The 15,950-nt window shown below is 53.0% G+C and overlaps 1 protein-coding gene and 1 long non-coding RNA gene across 3 annotated transcripts in view; one reads left to right on the top strand and one right to left on the bottom strand.

The window, feature by feature from the left end:
* The window catches only part of LOC119087907, an 8,153-nt gene extending 6,049 nt beyond the window's left edge, over positions 1-2,104 (bottom strand). Inside the window, exons 1-2 of one of the 2 annotated variants that reach the window (XR_005091435.1) lie at positions 1,220-2,104; positions 417-721 (exon numbers count right to left, since the gene is read on the bottom strand). This is a non-coding gene — a long non-coding RNA (uncharacterized LOC119087907). The remainder of the gene's footprint in view (positions 1-416; positions 722-1,219) is intronic. The other variant, XR_005091434.1, reaches the window with a different exon arrangement.
* Positions 1-8,700, top strand: part of Bpi (bactericidal permeability increasing protein) — a 24,015-nt gene extending 15,315 nt beyond the window's left edge. The window contains exons 10-15 of the mRNA XM_028889228.2: positions 976-1,143; positions 2,143-2,210; positions 3,074-3,116; positions 5,772-5,835; positions 6,580-6,656; positions 8,354-8,700. Coding sequence (XP_028745061.2) covers positions 976-1,143; positions 2,143-2,210; positions 3,074-3,116; positions 5,772-5,835; positions 6,580-6,656; positions 8,354-8,392 — 459 coding nt within the window. The 3' untranslated portion in view covers positions 8,393-8,700. The remainder of the gene's footprint in view (positions 1-975; positions 1,144-2,142; positions 2,211-3,073; positions 3,117-5,771; positions 5,836-6,579; positions 6,657-8,353) is intronic.
* The last annotated feature ends 7,250 nt before the right edge of the window (positions 8,701-15,950 follow it).

Genomic DNA, 15,950 nt, shown 5'->3' on the forward strand with positions numbered 1-15,950 from the left:
AGGAAGAAGGCCTTGTCTCCTCACTCAGCTCACTAGCGTGCCAGGGTGGACTGGACCCTCTTGATAGGATGAGAGCCCCCTTCAGGCCTACCGACAGCAAGAGAGAGTGGAGATGACCCAGCGTAGCCCAGCCCAGGGATAGTCCAGGTGTCCCATCAATGCCCTGAGGGTGAGGCCGGGCGCAGGGCTCACCCATCCTTCAAATCTCTGCTGAGCTGGGGACCAACAGAACAGACTGCCTGCCTGCTGTCCCCCCACCTCTGTCTCCTCTGCCCACCCCACCACCCACCCACCCCCCGCCCCTGAACCTCCCTCCCCTCCCTGATTCCTTCATGCTCCTCTGCTTCCTGCCTCTCTCAGTGCTGTGAAGACAGGAATTCTCCATCCAGGTGCACAAGGCAGTTAAATGAACCAACCATGCATGCAGCCTGTGCCGGTGACACCATTGTGTAGATGAGATTACTGTAGACAGTGGACAGGCAGGTTCCTTTTGCAGGCTGAATGGCTTAAGCCAGAAATCGATTCCTCAGAGTTCTGTGGGGTGGAAGAGCAAGATTGGGGTTCTGGAAGGACAGTCTGCCAGCCACCAGTCCGAGGGGAGGGAGAGGGGAGCGCTGCTGTTCCTTTTTCCGAGGAGAAGAGCCCCCAGCTCAGAGCCCTGCACTCATGACCTCATTCATCCTGGCTTCCATAGAGGCCCATCTCTAGGCTATAATGTGAACTGCAGAAAAGGAGCACAAGCATTTCATTTACAATAGTGTCTAGAAATTTCGGCCAGGAGATGGTGGCTGAGGAGGTGTGGCTGGTAGAAGTGTCCAGGAGGTCTGTCTTGAACATCGGCTTTGTGGTCGCTGCTCTTACCTCGGCTGGATTGCCTGGGGGGGCGGGGGGAGGATGGACAGCTTGCATGGGTCTCAGGAACTTTCAATAAAAAGGGACCTCTCTGTCGCTTGTCACTGGTACCGGAAACTGCAGGTGGCCATGAAGTTCCCCAGCACAGAGGTGCAGCTACTGATCACCGCCTCCGAGCCTCCGCGCCTGACCATACAGCCCTCAGGCCTCTCGCTCGACCCTGCCCTGGAGACCCAGGCCTTTGTGGTGCTCCAAAACTCCTCCCTGGTCCCTCTTTTCCAGCTTCACATGGTAAGCTGGGTGGGGACCCAGATCCAAGCCCAAATACTGTGGACTCTACAGCCTGGGCCCAGAGACAGCGACTCACCTGCTCACACTCCCACAGGCACCTATCACCAGCTGTCCTCTGTGTGTTTGCTTATTTATGTGTGCCTGTCACTCCCTTGTCCTTTTCTTCACTCAGCCATTCATTCCTCCATGGCATAAAACAGTTCCCAGCAGCCTGTCTTTGGTGACTCAGTTATGCGTGTGTGTGTGTGTGTGTGTGTGTGTGTGTGTGTGTGTGTGTGTGTTGTTTTCATCCATCCATTCACCTATTTGTCCAGTTTTTAATTAAGTCGATTACTCATTCTTACGTGAAATATGCTGTACCTTTTCCGGCCCCTACACCCATCACTTACTCAATTATTCACGGATTCCTTTGCTTAAGCCTTTGTTCAGTGGGTCCTTCATCCATCACTTACTCAGCCACGCGTATCTTCTGAGTATTCCTTCATCTGTGCATTTGCGTAGCCCTTAATTTGTTCAAGTTTTCATTCCATTGCTGATTTGTGTTCATTGGCTGGCTCACGCTGTTGCTACACAAACAAACGGTTGTGGCCCCTGTGTGTGTCCAGCATCTCCCCTAGCAGAGGACGCTAGAGGCCTGTGGTGTACCTACAGGAGGTCTACAGCCTCCCAGCAGGGGGCGCTAGAGACCTGTGGCCGATCTGCCCGTCTTCAAGCTTAAGCTCACTTGGCAGCTGAAATGGGTTGATTCGGGGTTACCATAGGTAGACCGCGAGCTGAGGTGGGCCTTCTCTTCCTTAGTAGCTTCTGAGTGAAGCGGTGGGTGGCTAATGTGATCACAGGCCAGCCAGGACTTCCAGCCCGTGCCTCCTCCCCATCCCAGGCTGACAGTCCATTCTCCCTGCTTCCTGGGCGCTGTGGCTATGACCCAGAGGTATGGCCACTCTGCTGGCCCTCCGCTGCCAGGGGTCAGGCCAGTTACCTGGGTCGCTTGCTTTGCAGAACACTAACGCGTCTATGGAGGTGGACGCTGAAGGAGACAGACTTGTTGGAGAGGTGAAGCTAGAAAAGTAAGCCTGTGGGGACAGGAGGAGGTGGGTGCCCGTCCGTGCCTGGGTCCGTAGGAAAGTAGTGGCCTCCCCGCACACTCAGCACCCAGCCCTGGCCTTGGTCCTCCTGACCAAGCCTCAGACGGTGTGCAGTGCGCACACTGCCCATTTGCTCAAAGCCAGGCGTGGTGGCCACTTGGATACTCAGGTGCCTGCCTGGGCAACTTAGTGAGACCCTGTCTCCAAACAAAGCTGAAAAGGACCGGGAATATGACTTGGTGGTAGAGTGTTGGCCTGGCATGTATGGGGCCCTGGGTCTTCCTCCCAGCACTGCCAAACCAAACAAGAAACCAGACTGATGCTCAGAGACAAGTGACTCACCCAGGCTCATACATAAGTGACCGCGTGTCCCAGTTTACTCGGAACGGCCTGGCTTTAGTGAGCAGGCTGCGGGTTCAGCTTAACTGACAAGCCTGAAGCTTCCAGGCTGAGTAGAGCCATGTGCCCCAGTGATGTCCTTGGGACCCTGAGTCACTCTGCCTCTCGGTTTGCTGTCCCCTGGGGCTTGGCTTCATTCCCGGTAGGCTGTCCCCACAGGCAGCATCCTATGAGGCAAGAGAGAGACACTCACTTGCTATTCTAGAAGCCTTGGGACCAGCTCCCACCGGGCAGCATGTTTTTCAGCACTGAGCAGGGGATGTGGACTGTGCTTGGAGCTTAGGGTTTGGTCAGCAACACTAACCATTCTGGGGACGTATGAGTCCCCCCAAGGGAGAGCCTGGGGCATGCTGGGAAAGCACACTGGGTCCGAAGCCTGGGCGGTGACCATGGGTGGGTCCTGGGCCACTCAGGCCACCAGATGACCTCATCTCCCCTCCCTGCAGGCTGATGCTGGAACTGAAGCGCTCTGACTTCGGCTCTTTTAAGGTGAGTCGGGGCCCTGCTGAGGAAGCCCCTGGCTCAGCCCTACAAAGCTTGCCCTGTGGGCAGGCAAGCTGAGCCGGAGTCCCTGCCCCGCATAAACTGTGCAGCCCCAGGCCAGTCACGTCCCTCTTGGAACTCACTCGTTCCTCACCTGAGCTCGTGTGCTGGAATTCCACTGGGACAAAAAAACGCACCCAAAAGAACGGCCTGGGGTGTTTGTTGAAGGGACAAATTAATTACTTTACTGAGCCCCATCCCCCTACCCCACCCCCACCCCCGTTCCTAGATATTAGACTATGAGATCAAGATGAGTTCGTTAACCCCAGCCCTTGAGAAGCAGAGGCAGGCATATCTCTGTGAGTTTGAGACCAGCCTAGTCTACGTAGTAAGTTCTAGGCCAGCCAGGGCTACATAGAGAGACCATGTCTCAAAGAAAGAGGCAGGTGAGTGAGATCAGGGAAGGCCACCCTGAGGAGGTGATATTTGGCTGTGAGTATGAGCCAGCAGCCCTGTGACAGGAACATCTTGGCATGTGTGGGGAATGTAAGAAACTAGGGTGGCTGGTGTACAATTAGTAGAGGACCGGAGATGTTGTCGGTGAAGCAGGCTGGGACTGGATCACCCAGGGCCCGCTAGCTAAAATGGAGGAGAGAAGATGGAGTTCCAGGACAGGAAGCAGTCTCGGGGAACCTGTCAGGGAACAGGGAGCTGTGGTTTATGCCACTCTTAGGGCCCTGTGGTTGGACAAGGTGAACAGCCTCAGGACACAAGAGTGTGCCCCCAGGGGGTGTGAGGCTAGGAGCAGAGGAAGGAGGGTGGGCTGGAGGAGGGATTTGGAGGGGGCTTAGACGGAACGGATGGGAGCAGATGTTTGTGGGAAGGCATCGTGGTGGCATCTGGGTTGTGGCTGAGTGACTGAATGACCTAGAAGAGGTCTGGCCACTTGGCTGCTCTAGGGCTGTCCCTTCTCCCTCAGGCCTGCCCACAGTCCCATCAGTGTGGCACCTCACACAGTGTACCTCCACTGAGGCTGAGGCTCCTGGAGCCCTGGCGGAGCCCTGCTTCCCGCTGCTTTGCAGAGCTCCTGCCTTCCCCACTGAGGGCCTTGGAGCCCCCAGCTCCAGAATCACATGGTCCCAGCCTGCAATCCGAGTCTGCTAAGAATCCCTCTGGGATCGTAGCAAACAGAAGGCCAGCCTGCCCCTCCCCTCCAGGGGCTCCTCCAGCTTCCCCTGCCCAGGCTGACTCCGGCTGGGAACTAACTTCTGCTCCTGCAGAAAATGATGCAGAGCTCGGAGGGCACAGAACCGAGGTGCCCCCGGGAGCACAGCCTGGGAAGCAAGCGCGATGACTCCAGAAACAAAAGCATACGCATTTACGACACATCTCTCATATTCTTATTAGGAGAGTAACCAGTGAGGATGGAAACACTCAGCCTTAACTCAGTAAACTAGAAAACCTTCAAGAAAAAGAAGTTAGTGTGCCCCTCTCGGTGACAACCCTAAATGTGGGGTTCAATGTCACTGCTCAAGGCAGGCATCCTGATGTGGGTTCGGGTAATTAATTAATTAATTAATTACAGTATTCTCAAAACAACACATATGCAGCACTAAGCACCCGGAAACCTGCACTTTTGCAAACCCAAGCAGTGAAACTTATTTGTATTCCTAGCATTCGGTTCGTGATTTAGAATATAGCCTTCCTGGCTTTTCAGTATGCGTCTTTAATTAAAATTCAGAATGCCTTGGTTCTGAGAGCCTCCTTTTCCTGCCTCACACCTTGGCCCAGCCCTGTGCTGGTGGTTGCATTTCTACACTATCCTGTTTAATGGCTCCCTGCTACTTCTTGGTATCAGAGTAGCGCCTGTCCCCCAAGTGAGTCCCCCTGCTGTTGGACTCAGTAGTTCCCTTAGTTCATTGTTTGTGTTCAGTTGTCTTGTGGAAAGACTCCTGCTTCTCAGGTTTTGCTTTCATCCCATGTTATTGCTTTCTCCGAACCCAACCCCTCATAGGAAGGATGCATGAGGCCCGTTCCTGCCCCAAAAACACGCATTTGAAATAAAGGCCTGCCTTCTTTCCTTGCTTCCTCCCTCCCTCCCTCCTTCCCCCTTCCTTCCTTCCTTCCTTCCTTCCTTCCTTCCTTCCTTCCTTCCTTCCTTCCTTCCTTCCTTCCTTCCTTTCTTCTCCTCCTCCTCCTTTGCTTTTTGGATTTTGAGACAAGGTTTTACCTTTGTAACTTGGCCTGGAACTTACTATGTAGATCAGGTTCTTAGAGGTCCACCTTCCATCTGCCTGTGGCTCCTGAATGCTGGGATTAAAGGCACCGTGCCTGGCTTGGTTGTTTGTTTTGAGTCAGGGCTCAGGGTCTCAGGAGTCTGTGTTGATCTCAAACTCATGATCCTCCTGCCTCAGCCTCTGAATCCCAGGCATGCCCCATGTCTTGCTCCTTTGCAAGGCTTTTGTTGGCCACTGTGGAAGAGTCCTGAAAAGCTGCCTTTCATAGTCCCTTTCCTGGTGTCTCCTGTCACTTGCTCCTGCTCTGGGTGCTTCTCCAGGCTGGGAGGCTGTGGAGAGCCGGGGGGGGGGGCAGGGAGAGGAGGTGGCCCTGAAGGGCAGTTGCCCTGATGACCTAGCCCCACCCCACCTTTCCCATCCGAAGGTGGAGTTACTGCAGGCTGTCATAAACTACCTCATGCCCACGTTGGTGGTACCCAAGATCAACGGTAAGAAGCTTTGGAGAAACCAATGGTTTTCAGTCCTGGTCAGAACGGTGGGGTTGCTTGTCTGCAGGTCCTGATTCCTGGCCCAGGTTAGAGGGCAGAGAATGGGCCCCTCAAATGTCCCCAAATGACATCTGACCCAAAAGTTGGGAGGACAAAAGGAACTCACATGCCCTGGGCTCCTCCTCTGCTCCTTTCCCTTATGAGGTGTGAGGTGATGGTGGTGGTGGATTACTGAGTGACTTTTTCAGGGTGGTGTAAAACTAATCTATCCCCAGCCGGGGTTCACACCAGCAGCCCCGAGACTGACCTACCCAAGTTCATCTTCATGGGAAAGATGGGTCTATGACAAATTCCTTGGGTCTGACCCAAGCCACCCAGGTTACTAAACTATTCCTTGCACCAGACCACAGTTCCATCTCAGTTTATGGGGTGCCAGGGTTTTTCATCCCAGCTACTGCCCATCCACAGCTTTATCTGCAGCATAGAGCAGCTCTGTGCGCAGACCCCCCCCCGTCCCCCCCCCCAATCCCAGGTCCATGCTCTGTCTATGCGGCCCCTGGTTTCACTAAGGTGTGGACCCTCAGGAGGGAAGTCACTGGGGAGAGGCCCACAGAGGTCCTGCATGTGGCCTTGGGGGCCAAGGGAGGACAAGGGGCCGAGCACAGACACCAGGTCAACCTTCCTTCCCGGCATGCAAACCCGTGCCCGCCCCGCTTCACTCCCCTCTCTTGTCTCACGCCACAGAGAGGCTGCGGAGAGGTTTTCCTCTCCCTTTGCCTGCTGAGGTCAAGCTCAACAACATCATGTTTCAGTCCTACCAGGTAAGTCCCCAAGGTCTCTGGTCACCAAATGTCCCATGAGAATAGCCGCCCACCGCTGCCAAGCCACACTCTGCACGGAGCCCTTCCTGTCCTCACCACATCCTAGCACACAAGGAGAGCTGGTGCTTAGGAAACCTGGGCATTAAGTGAAGCTCACGGTCTGAGACAGGCTCCTCGCTTTTATGCCATGGTCGCTTGTTTCTGTAAACGTGGGTTCACCAAGTAGACACACAGTTCTTTTTAGGTGAATGTGTCTAAGTGCCTGATATCAGATTATTTTTAAAAAGCTGCTGTAGAGAGAGAGGGCAGAAGAAAGAGAGGCTTGGTCTGACCTGAGGTGGGACCGTGTTCATGCACAGATGGGGGCGTCTTTGTCACCCCCATGTGCGGATGGCCAAATGCCCACAGGAGGAGATAGGATGCAACCTCTTATAGGGATGGAAATTACTTCTGGAGTCCTCAAGGGAAGCTGGGAAGTGTAGTCTTTCACAGGAAACTGTCACCTAAAGCATGGTGCGTGCTGCTGATGTACCAGCCTCATCCTGGTACATTTACAGAGTTCTCCCCAGCCTATCCTGCAGGCGTGGGACACCCTGAGGTTTGCGTACCTTCCTCTGAGTTTCCAGGCCCCTGGGCTCCTGGAGCCTTTTCTCAACTGTTCCAGTCTCCCTTTCTTGTTCTGTCCCCCACCCCTGCATACCAGCAATCCCAGCCTTCCTCCCCAGGCATCTTCTCCCCATATTACTGGCATTCTTGGTCACACTCAGTAACCCCTCAAGCCCAGCAGCCACCACCCAGCTTCCCAGCCGTGGGACCAGCCTTCCTCTGTGCTGTACATGTCGGCCACTTTTCTTCCTCAGTGTCTGCACCCCAAGGCCCCAGACCCTTCATCCCTAAACACCCCCCAAAACCCATAACCTCACAGGGAAGCCCTGACCTGGCCCTGAGTTCCCGCCTCTGTTGACAGCTTGCTTTTCTGACATGGGGGCCATAAGGAGAAAGTCCTGCGTCACCAAGTTCCTCTCTCTAAGGCCTAGTCCAGGGGGACTGGGAAACAGGCGACAGAGCAGAGGAATCTGTCCCCACCCTCCCAGCATCTCTGTTCCTGAACTTTATCAAGGTCATCCAAAAACAAAAAAAAGACCCCCCTCCCCCAGCAAAAATGTAATTTCTTCACTTAGAAACAGAGGGAAGGACACTCTGGGTAGAGAGTAATTTTTTAGCCTTAGTTGGAACCAGGTCTTTTGAGCTGCTGCAGGTCAGGGATGACAAGGGAGGCCCCGAGGTGCCCGAGAAAAACCCTACCAGGAAAGCTGCTGACAGGGTCTCCGCCTGTCACTGCAGTCACACAGACCCTCTGCTGACACCCTAGGGTCCCACTGCCTCCTGCCTTTCTCAAACAGAATGGCCTTACTCTGCCCCCGTCTTAGCCAGCCCCCCCCCAAGTTTTCTTTTTTTAAATATGTGTATGTGTGTGGCTTGCACATTGTGTGTGTGAATGTGTGTGGATGCACATATATGTGCATGTGAACATGTGTGTGTGCATGCATGTGGAGGCCAGAGGTGACGTGGAGTGTCTTCATCTGTCACTCTCTGAGACCTTGTGTGTTGACACAGTTTCTGAGCCAGGTCGCCTTCTTAAATCACAACCCAGCAGCAAGGGTGCACTTGCGCTCATGGTGTCTGTCTCTCCCCAGAATTTCCTGGTGCTCAGAGCGGATGTCCACCGGACCTGAGAGATCACCTGGGCCTGGGAGCTTGCAGCCGCTCCCCAGGGGGCCACCGCACTGGCAGGATAGCCTGCCTGCTCCAGGAATCCTTTCATCTTCGGCCCTGCCCCTCCCCCCAACCCCTTGCTCACTTCCCAAGCTCAGCTCTAGAAACAACCCAAGCTAGTGGAAGTTGAGCCCAGGAAAAGAGGGAGGTTTGAATGCCAGGGCCCCACACCTCTTTCAGAGAAGCCCCTCCAGCATTGGCATTTCCGCCGGAACTGTGACATTACTTTGGACTTTGCAAAAACATCTGGTTTTTTTTTCCTCCTGCATATTCTGTGTGCTGGTGTGGCTTCTTGTCCATTCATTAGTGCACTCACTGGCTGTAGCCAGCAAGGCCTGCACATACGCTCTTGAGTCCCCCGACACCTATGTTAGCACAAAGTCCTGCTGTTGCAAGTGTCCTCGGGTCTTTCTTAATCAGAAAGGATGAGCCTGGTTTTCTAGGGTCCTGCAGTTTTGAGAGGTGCTGTGTCTACTGGGCTATTGTTCCTGTCATTACTACATGGCGCCACTATTTTGCCTCACTCCTGTATAGCCTATTGGCTTCCTGTGGCCAATGCTGACTGTTGTTCCTCACTACCACGTGGTGGCGCTGTTGAACACATGACCCGAAAAGTTGATTGTACTTCAGCAAGACACAGGCCCGGGTATGCAGTTCTTGTTTAGGGTACTTAGCACATCTTATGATCTCCAGGCCCTGATGTGGGAGCCATCAATCCCAAGCTCTCCAGGACTGGTGCTGGATCCTGCTGGGGGCTTTGGGACATTCCTTTCCTCAAGATATCTGATGGGACTACCCAAGCCTGTTTGATGCACTTTATACAGATCAAATGACCCCAAGGCCTCTCTGGACTGGGGACCTTTGATCTGAGACCAGGATGATGAACAAGAATACATCTAAAGGTTGAAGCAAGCGATGGAGCCTGGGTACCATAATCAGTTTCGATTTTAAAATGGTATTTCAGTGACATCTGAAAGCTTTGGAAAGGCAAAAGTGGAATAGAGTGATCAGAAGGAGAGGTCCGGAATTCAGACTTCAGCCAGGCTGATGATGGCCAGGATGGAGAGAAGTGTTTGGGGAGGTGGGGTGGAGAGTAGATGAGTGACCTTCCTAAAGAAGGATGCACACACCTGCTGATGTCATGACTCTGTTACATGGAGGCTGAGGTTCTAGGGCCGCTAACCCAAACCCACAGGGCCAGCCCAGCCCAGGAGGATCTCATTCAGTCTTCAGTACATTCCGTTCCCCTCATCCTGGGACTCATTTGTGTCTTTCAGATTAGGTCACTGCCAGTCACAAGCCCCGCTTGGTAGCAAAGCCGGGGTTCCTACACTTCTGCCCTCCTTGGAGCCCATGAAACTTCTGTCCTAAACACCTCTCATGTGTCCACCTGCTTCTTTTCGCTGATGGCTAGTGGAGGACCTGGCTTAGGACCAGAGGGCAGCCAGGAAGGCTGGAAGGAGGAGAGTAAGGAAGGCACCGTGTGAGATGAGGCTGCTTTGGTCTCTAAAGCTAAGGGAAGCCCTTGGGGGGGGGCGGGTTTGAGCACAAGAGCGACACAATCCAGGGTGCGGAGACGGCTCAGCCACTGAGAAAGCCGGCTGCTCCTGCAGAGGACCAGAGTTCAGGTCCCCTCAGGCAGCTTACAACCTCCAGTAACTGTAGCTCCAGGTGATCTGATGCCCTCTTCTGACCTCTGTGGGCACCTGTATGCACGTGCACATGCCTACAGACAGACAGACACACAGACAGACAGAGAGATCCAATCCTTTTGGTTTTTGAGACAGAGTTTCTCTGTGCAGCCCTGGCTGTCCTGGAACTCACTCTGTAGACCAGGCTGGTCTGGAATTCAGAGATCCGCCTGCCTCTGCCTCCTGAGTACTGGGATTAAAGGCAAGTGCCACCACCACTCGGCCCAACTCATTTTTTTAGTCTCTCCTTGGGCCGCTACACATGGAGACACAGCCCTCTGCTCCTTCACCCTCTCTCCCATCATTCCTGTGGTGATTAGCTAAGGTTCTCCTGAGCTTTCTGGTTACTTTCCAACATATATGAGAATCTCTGCTTTACCCTCTGAAGAACAGTCACGCCTAGGCCCTAAATGGGCAGGTGGAGCACATAGTTCCCCCAAGAACATCTCTCCAGTGTCAGGGAAAACAGCAGCATGGTCTGAATTAGAGAGGCATGTTCCCCAACACAGACCCAGATCAGTCATCTGCAAAGTAATTGAGTCATTTCTCCTCCAGGCAGGGACCTCCTGGTGCAAATAACCTCCGGTGTGCCCTACGTTCCTTCCAGGGTTGAAAGGCTCTCAGGTTAAATGGCAGTGTGGCTGCCATGCTCTGTGATAGACCAAGACCCCCAGACCACATGCTCTGCATGAGTGAGTCTTATGGAGTGTATTATGTGTGGTTAATGCTGTCAACCTATTCAGATTAACCAACAGGAGACAGGTAAAGTGTATCCCGGGTGTTTCCAGATAGGATTAGATCATAGGAGCTCTGACCTAGTGGATGGATGAATTTCCTAATGGATTCCAACTGTGATGGTTGGGGGCAGTGTGGAAGGTGGGAGATGAGGCATGCTTGGAGAGGCAAGTCACTGGAAACATGTCTTTGGGGCTGCTTCTCTGGGCCGACCTACAATCTTTCTCTGCTTCCTGTCTGTCATGACATCAGCTGCCCTGTTCCACCACGCCCTCCTGGCCATGATGGAATGACACTCCTGAAACCGTGAGCGGAATTAAATCATCCCTCCCTTCAGCTGTTTATATCAGGTAGTTCATCACCATGATGCCAAACCGATACAGTAAAATATAATGTCAAGAAGTTATTTTTAAAATTAAAAAGCAAAAGGGATTGTCCACCCCAGGATGACTGAATGCTCCCCCTTGCAGCAGCTCCCCAGAGGGTCAAGCACTGATTTATAACAGGTGGGGAGAGGTGCCGTGTGGGGAGAGAGGGCGAGGTTGGCCACAGAAGACCAGCCCCTGGCTTGCCATTTTGCCGCATCTCACTGGTGGCAGGAGGAGACCAGGCCTGGCTCTTCATCCCATTTGGTCCCCTCAACAATGCCCAAGTTAGACAGGGCACCTCATGTTCTAGAAGACATCATGAGACCTCAGAGAGGTCATGAGGCCTGGGCTCAGCTCAATGTTCGGAACCCCAGCCATGGAGTTCCCGGGCCTGGTTTCAAACACCAACCCAGGGTTCCTCCCCCAACCCCCATGCTGTGTGACTTCACAAATGTCACTTGCCTCTTGAAGCTTCTTTTGTCTTTGAAAACAGGAGATAAAATCCTGACCTCTTTTTCAGCTAAGGTTGCTGGAAGGAACCTGTGGTACTACTGATAAGCTCCCTGGACAGAATTAAGAGCATGAACTGTGGTCCCAGGCACCTTGGGTTCAAATCCCAGCTCTGCCACTTGTCAGCTGTGTGGCCTCAGGCAGTCATTTGATTCTCTGGTTTCGAGTTCTCTCAGCTGGAATGCCAAGTTTTCACCACACTGCTGGGACCTTGACCAATCACCGCTCCTCATACACTAGGTGCCCAAGAACTATGTCTTGAAAGGAGCTTGGAGTTGGTCCCACAGCTGAGTGACCCAAAGCCACTGTGTGTGCGGGAGGCTCAGATGTGCTTGTCCTCTATGGCTCAGGAACTGCTCCCATGTGACAGTGTGGTCTTTCTCCCTCTCCAGGCTCAGTCCTTGCCCCCTAAAAACCAAAGGTTGTCTGAATTCAAGGAAGGATGGTTGTGGACAAATGTTAAAGAACCTGTTCTTGCTGAGAAATTCCGGGAGGCCTCTGCTGGAATTTGAAGTGATGCCCACTGTGGGACAATGACTTACTTCCAGCCATGAGGGCTGTGTGTCCAGTGTGGCCATCTCTGTTCCAGGACCCCCAACACCCCTCACAGGTGACACAGTCTTCGATCCAAAGAGATCATCTCTGGTGTTATTGGTATTGGTATTATTTTATAAATCGGTGTGACTCAAGGTTTGTACATGTGCAGAATGTGTGTGTGTGTGTGTGTGTGTGAGAGAGAGAGAGAGAGAGAGAGAGAGAGATTGGGCTAGGAAGGGGCTGCCTCCCTAGTCCCAAATATTTCCCGTGCCCCAAAGTACCCCGCAGAGAGTCAGCTGTGGTGTTCATGACATCATTGTTTTCCAAGAGGAGCCCGTGTTCTCAGGAGTGTGGGAGAGAGCCAGTGTGGAAAGCAGCAGCGAAGAGCAAGGGGAGCCTGGAATGGCTGGGACTGGGGGCTGGGGCCTCACTTGTCCCCATTCTCCAAGCAGAAGCAGCACGAAGTGGGTTAGAGCCAGAATTTACATTTGCATGACCTCTCCGGTGCTGTGCCATAAACCTCAGGTCCCAGGCCCCTGCCTTCATGGCAGGGGCACAGAGGGGAACCTCAAGGGAGTAGAGAGAGGCAGGACTTGGGCTTCGCTGCCTTCTTCGAATGTCTTGTTGGCATTCCTCGCACTGCCCTTCTGTGCCTCCTTGGCCAACCCAGCCACCACAGACGCAGCAGTACCACCATGTCACCTCTATCAAGCCCTCTCCAGCGCTCCTGGGTCTTCTGGCGGGGCACGACTGCTGGGATTTTTACATTTCTGTCTTCGGTGGTTACTGCTCCCCAAACACCAGCTAAGCCTTTGGAAAGGCTTGAGAGCTCTGCCCCCCGGGGTCCCGAAGTCCAGAAGCAAGGCTCAGTGGCAGCAAGCTGTCCATCAGAGTCCAGGCAGGAACCGGAATGAGGCGCTTTTACAGAGGGGGGGCACAAGCTCAGGAAGGAGTTCAAGTCAGGGTGAGCATCCTGGAAGCAAGAGAGAAACTGGGTATCTAAGCCACAGGACACTGGGTGAACCTGGAAAACATGACCCCTACCAGGCTGACCTCTGACCTCATGCACTCGGTCCTCTGGCTGAGCCCAGGTTTAGATGAGGAAACTAAGTCATAAAGAACACAGAGCCAGGCCTTAGGCCTATAAAATTCACTCAATGTTTATCCTTCAACTACTTCCTACTGTGAACTCTGCGCACCGTGAAATCCCATTCCTGGAATTTCCAGCCAACACATTTGCAAACAAGGAAGAGGGTGTGGCCACCACTTCTGTGGATGTGGGTAGACAGCCTGCTGGAAGAAAGACTCCGGGGTCACCAACATCAGCATTAGTGCCAGCCAGTGTGGGGGAGCAGTCTGGACCTGGGGCAGTTGCACACTGGCTGGCAGCTCTGAGGTCCAAAGGTCCTTGCTGTGGGAATTTCCCATTCCCACAAGAGCTCCACTCTGGGACTGTCCTCAAATCACCTGAAATGGGAAGAATGAATTCCTATCCCCACCAAGTCGCCCGCTCTCCCGAAGGTGTTTCTCTGTTCTCTAAGCTGCAAAGCCCAAAGGAGTCTCCTGTTCAGTCCCAGCACTTCACACAGGGGAAACCGAGGCCTGGGATGAGGCTGCTCAAGGTCACAAGGAAGGAGCTGGGCATGGTAGGAACACACTGCTCTGGCCAGATTATAGGGAAGCAGAGGCTCCCTGGGGACCCTGGGGACATGCCTGTGAGCTCTATCCTGCTCCCCAGCCTCTGTCCCTATCGTTGGGACAGCTCTTCTTCTCCCAGTGCGTGGCCCTGGCTTGTCACGTCCTCAGACAGGTCTTCCTTGACCAGTGTTTTGGGATGGAATCCCACAGCCTTGGACCCAGGGCTTGCTGGTGACCATGAGCTACATCAGTTACCCACCAGAGATTAGAATGCACACCCTAGGGGACCGGGCAGACACAGGAAGGAGTACAAGCTTGACCAATAAGGGTCTGGCTTATACAGACCCTCGCTAAACACGGCTTCCTCCTAATCCCCATCAATCCTTAGCAGCAGCCACAGGGTGGAAGACATACGTCGTCATCTGGAAATGACCAGGCTGGCGGCGGGCCCAGAGACGAAGGCCCCACATGAGGGGCTGCCCCATGACAAGGACAATGCAGTACATGGAGCAGACAGTCCTGGACCGTGGGGTCGCACATGCAGAGTTTCATCTTAACCCCAATGCCTTCAGTCCTTCCTGTGAGCCACGGCAGCCACACCCCTGTCCCCTCCACATTCAGTCTGATGCAGTTTCTGAGGCATCCCAAGTCCGTGGGACGTGGACAGGCTCCACCTTTAAGGGTTTGTTTGTTTGTTTTATGTGTATGGTTATTTTTCCTGCCTATATGTCCTATGCACCACATGTGTGCAGCATCTGAGGAAGCCAGAAGAGGGAATTAGATCTCTTGAGACTGGAGTTGCACACAGTTGTGAGCTACCAAATGGGTGCTGGGAATGAAACCCAGCTCCTTCTGGAAGAGCAGCCAGGGCTCTTAATCACTGAACCACCTCTCCAGCCCAGGCTCGAAGAACACCAGAGGATCTGTAATCATGTTTGTAAGTGACCTCAGTTGCCACAAAGCTAGTGTAGTTACCACCATGCTGGGAAGGCGCAAGGGATTCTGGGAGCCCAGGGAAACATGGGAGTGGTCCCTGAGACAAGGGTGGAGCAAAGGTTATAAATATTGGAAATGATGGGGTGAAAGCCAAAAACACAGGACCATCCCTACTGTAAATTGTGTTTCCTGCTGTGAAATTTTATTATCTTTACTTACTGTAAATATATATATATATTTACAGTAAGTAAAGATAATAAAATTATATATATATATATATATATATATATATATATATATCCATCCAGGACTACATCCCAGTACCCAATAAAATATAAAATTCAATGTCATGTGTGTGCTGGGTGAGCCCCAAATACCCACAATCCTACCCAACTAACAGGAGCAACCCTCATAACTCCTTGATAATTTTGATCTTGATTATTGTAAGGCGTAGAACCTTACGCTATAGAGTCATTGGAAATGACACTTCCCATTATTTCTGCAGCTCTGTCACCGAATCAGACCCAGAGGCAGGCCGCTCCCCTCCCGGAAGCTGGTCCTTGGGAAATGAGAGCTGGTGGGTAGGAAATCCGATTTATTCAAGGGCCGGCAACCTGGACGGTGCAAGGAGCTCGCACCCTCGAAACACAGAACTCAGGATCACAAAGGGGTCTCACAGGAAGAGAAGAGACTAGGCTGTGGGCAGGAAGACTACCTGCTTCTCGGGGTCTTCATGGCCCTGGGTGCGAGTCTTTCTTATTTTCCTATATTCTCTGGCTGTGGAACATTGCAGCCCGAGGGCTAGTTCCTATGTCCTCACATACACAGGATTTCGTGCATGCTGGGTTAGTACTGTGTCGTGAAGATTCATGGCCCTTCTCCATTCTCTTTACACACTTTGGACTTTTCTGTTAGCCCTCCAGGCAGTTCAGGGGTTTGTGTTAGTCTATATTCAGGATGAAAAACTAAAGAAGGCAGGCACTGCCTGCTCTGATGTCCTGTGAGGGTCCCCATTGCTCTCTATTCTGCAAATCTGAGCGTGTTTAGCAGTTAACATCTGTATCACGAGCTGCAACTTCTTGGAATTTCAAATGCTGGTACTA

The sequence above is a fragment of the Peromyscus leucopus genome, chromosome 4, assembly GCF_004664715.2.
Source record: "Peromyscus leucopus breed LL Stock chromosome 4, UCI_PerLeu_2.1, whole genome shotgun sequence".
Classification (NCBI taxonomy): Eukaryota; Metazoa; Chordata; class Mammalia; order Rodentia; family Cricetidae; genus Peromyscus; species Peromyscus leucopus.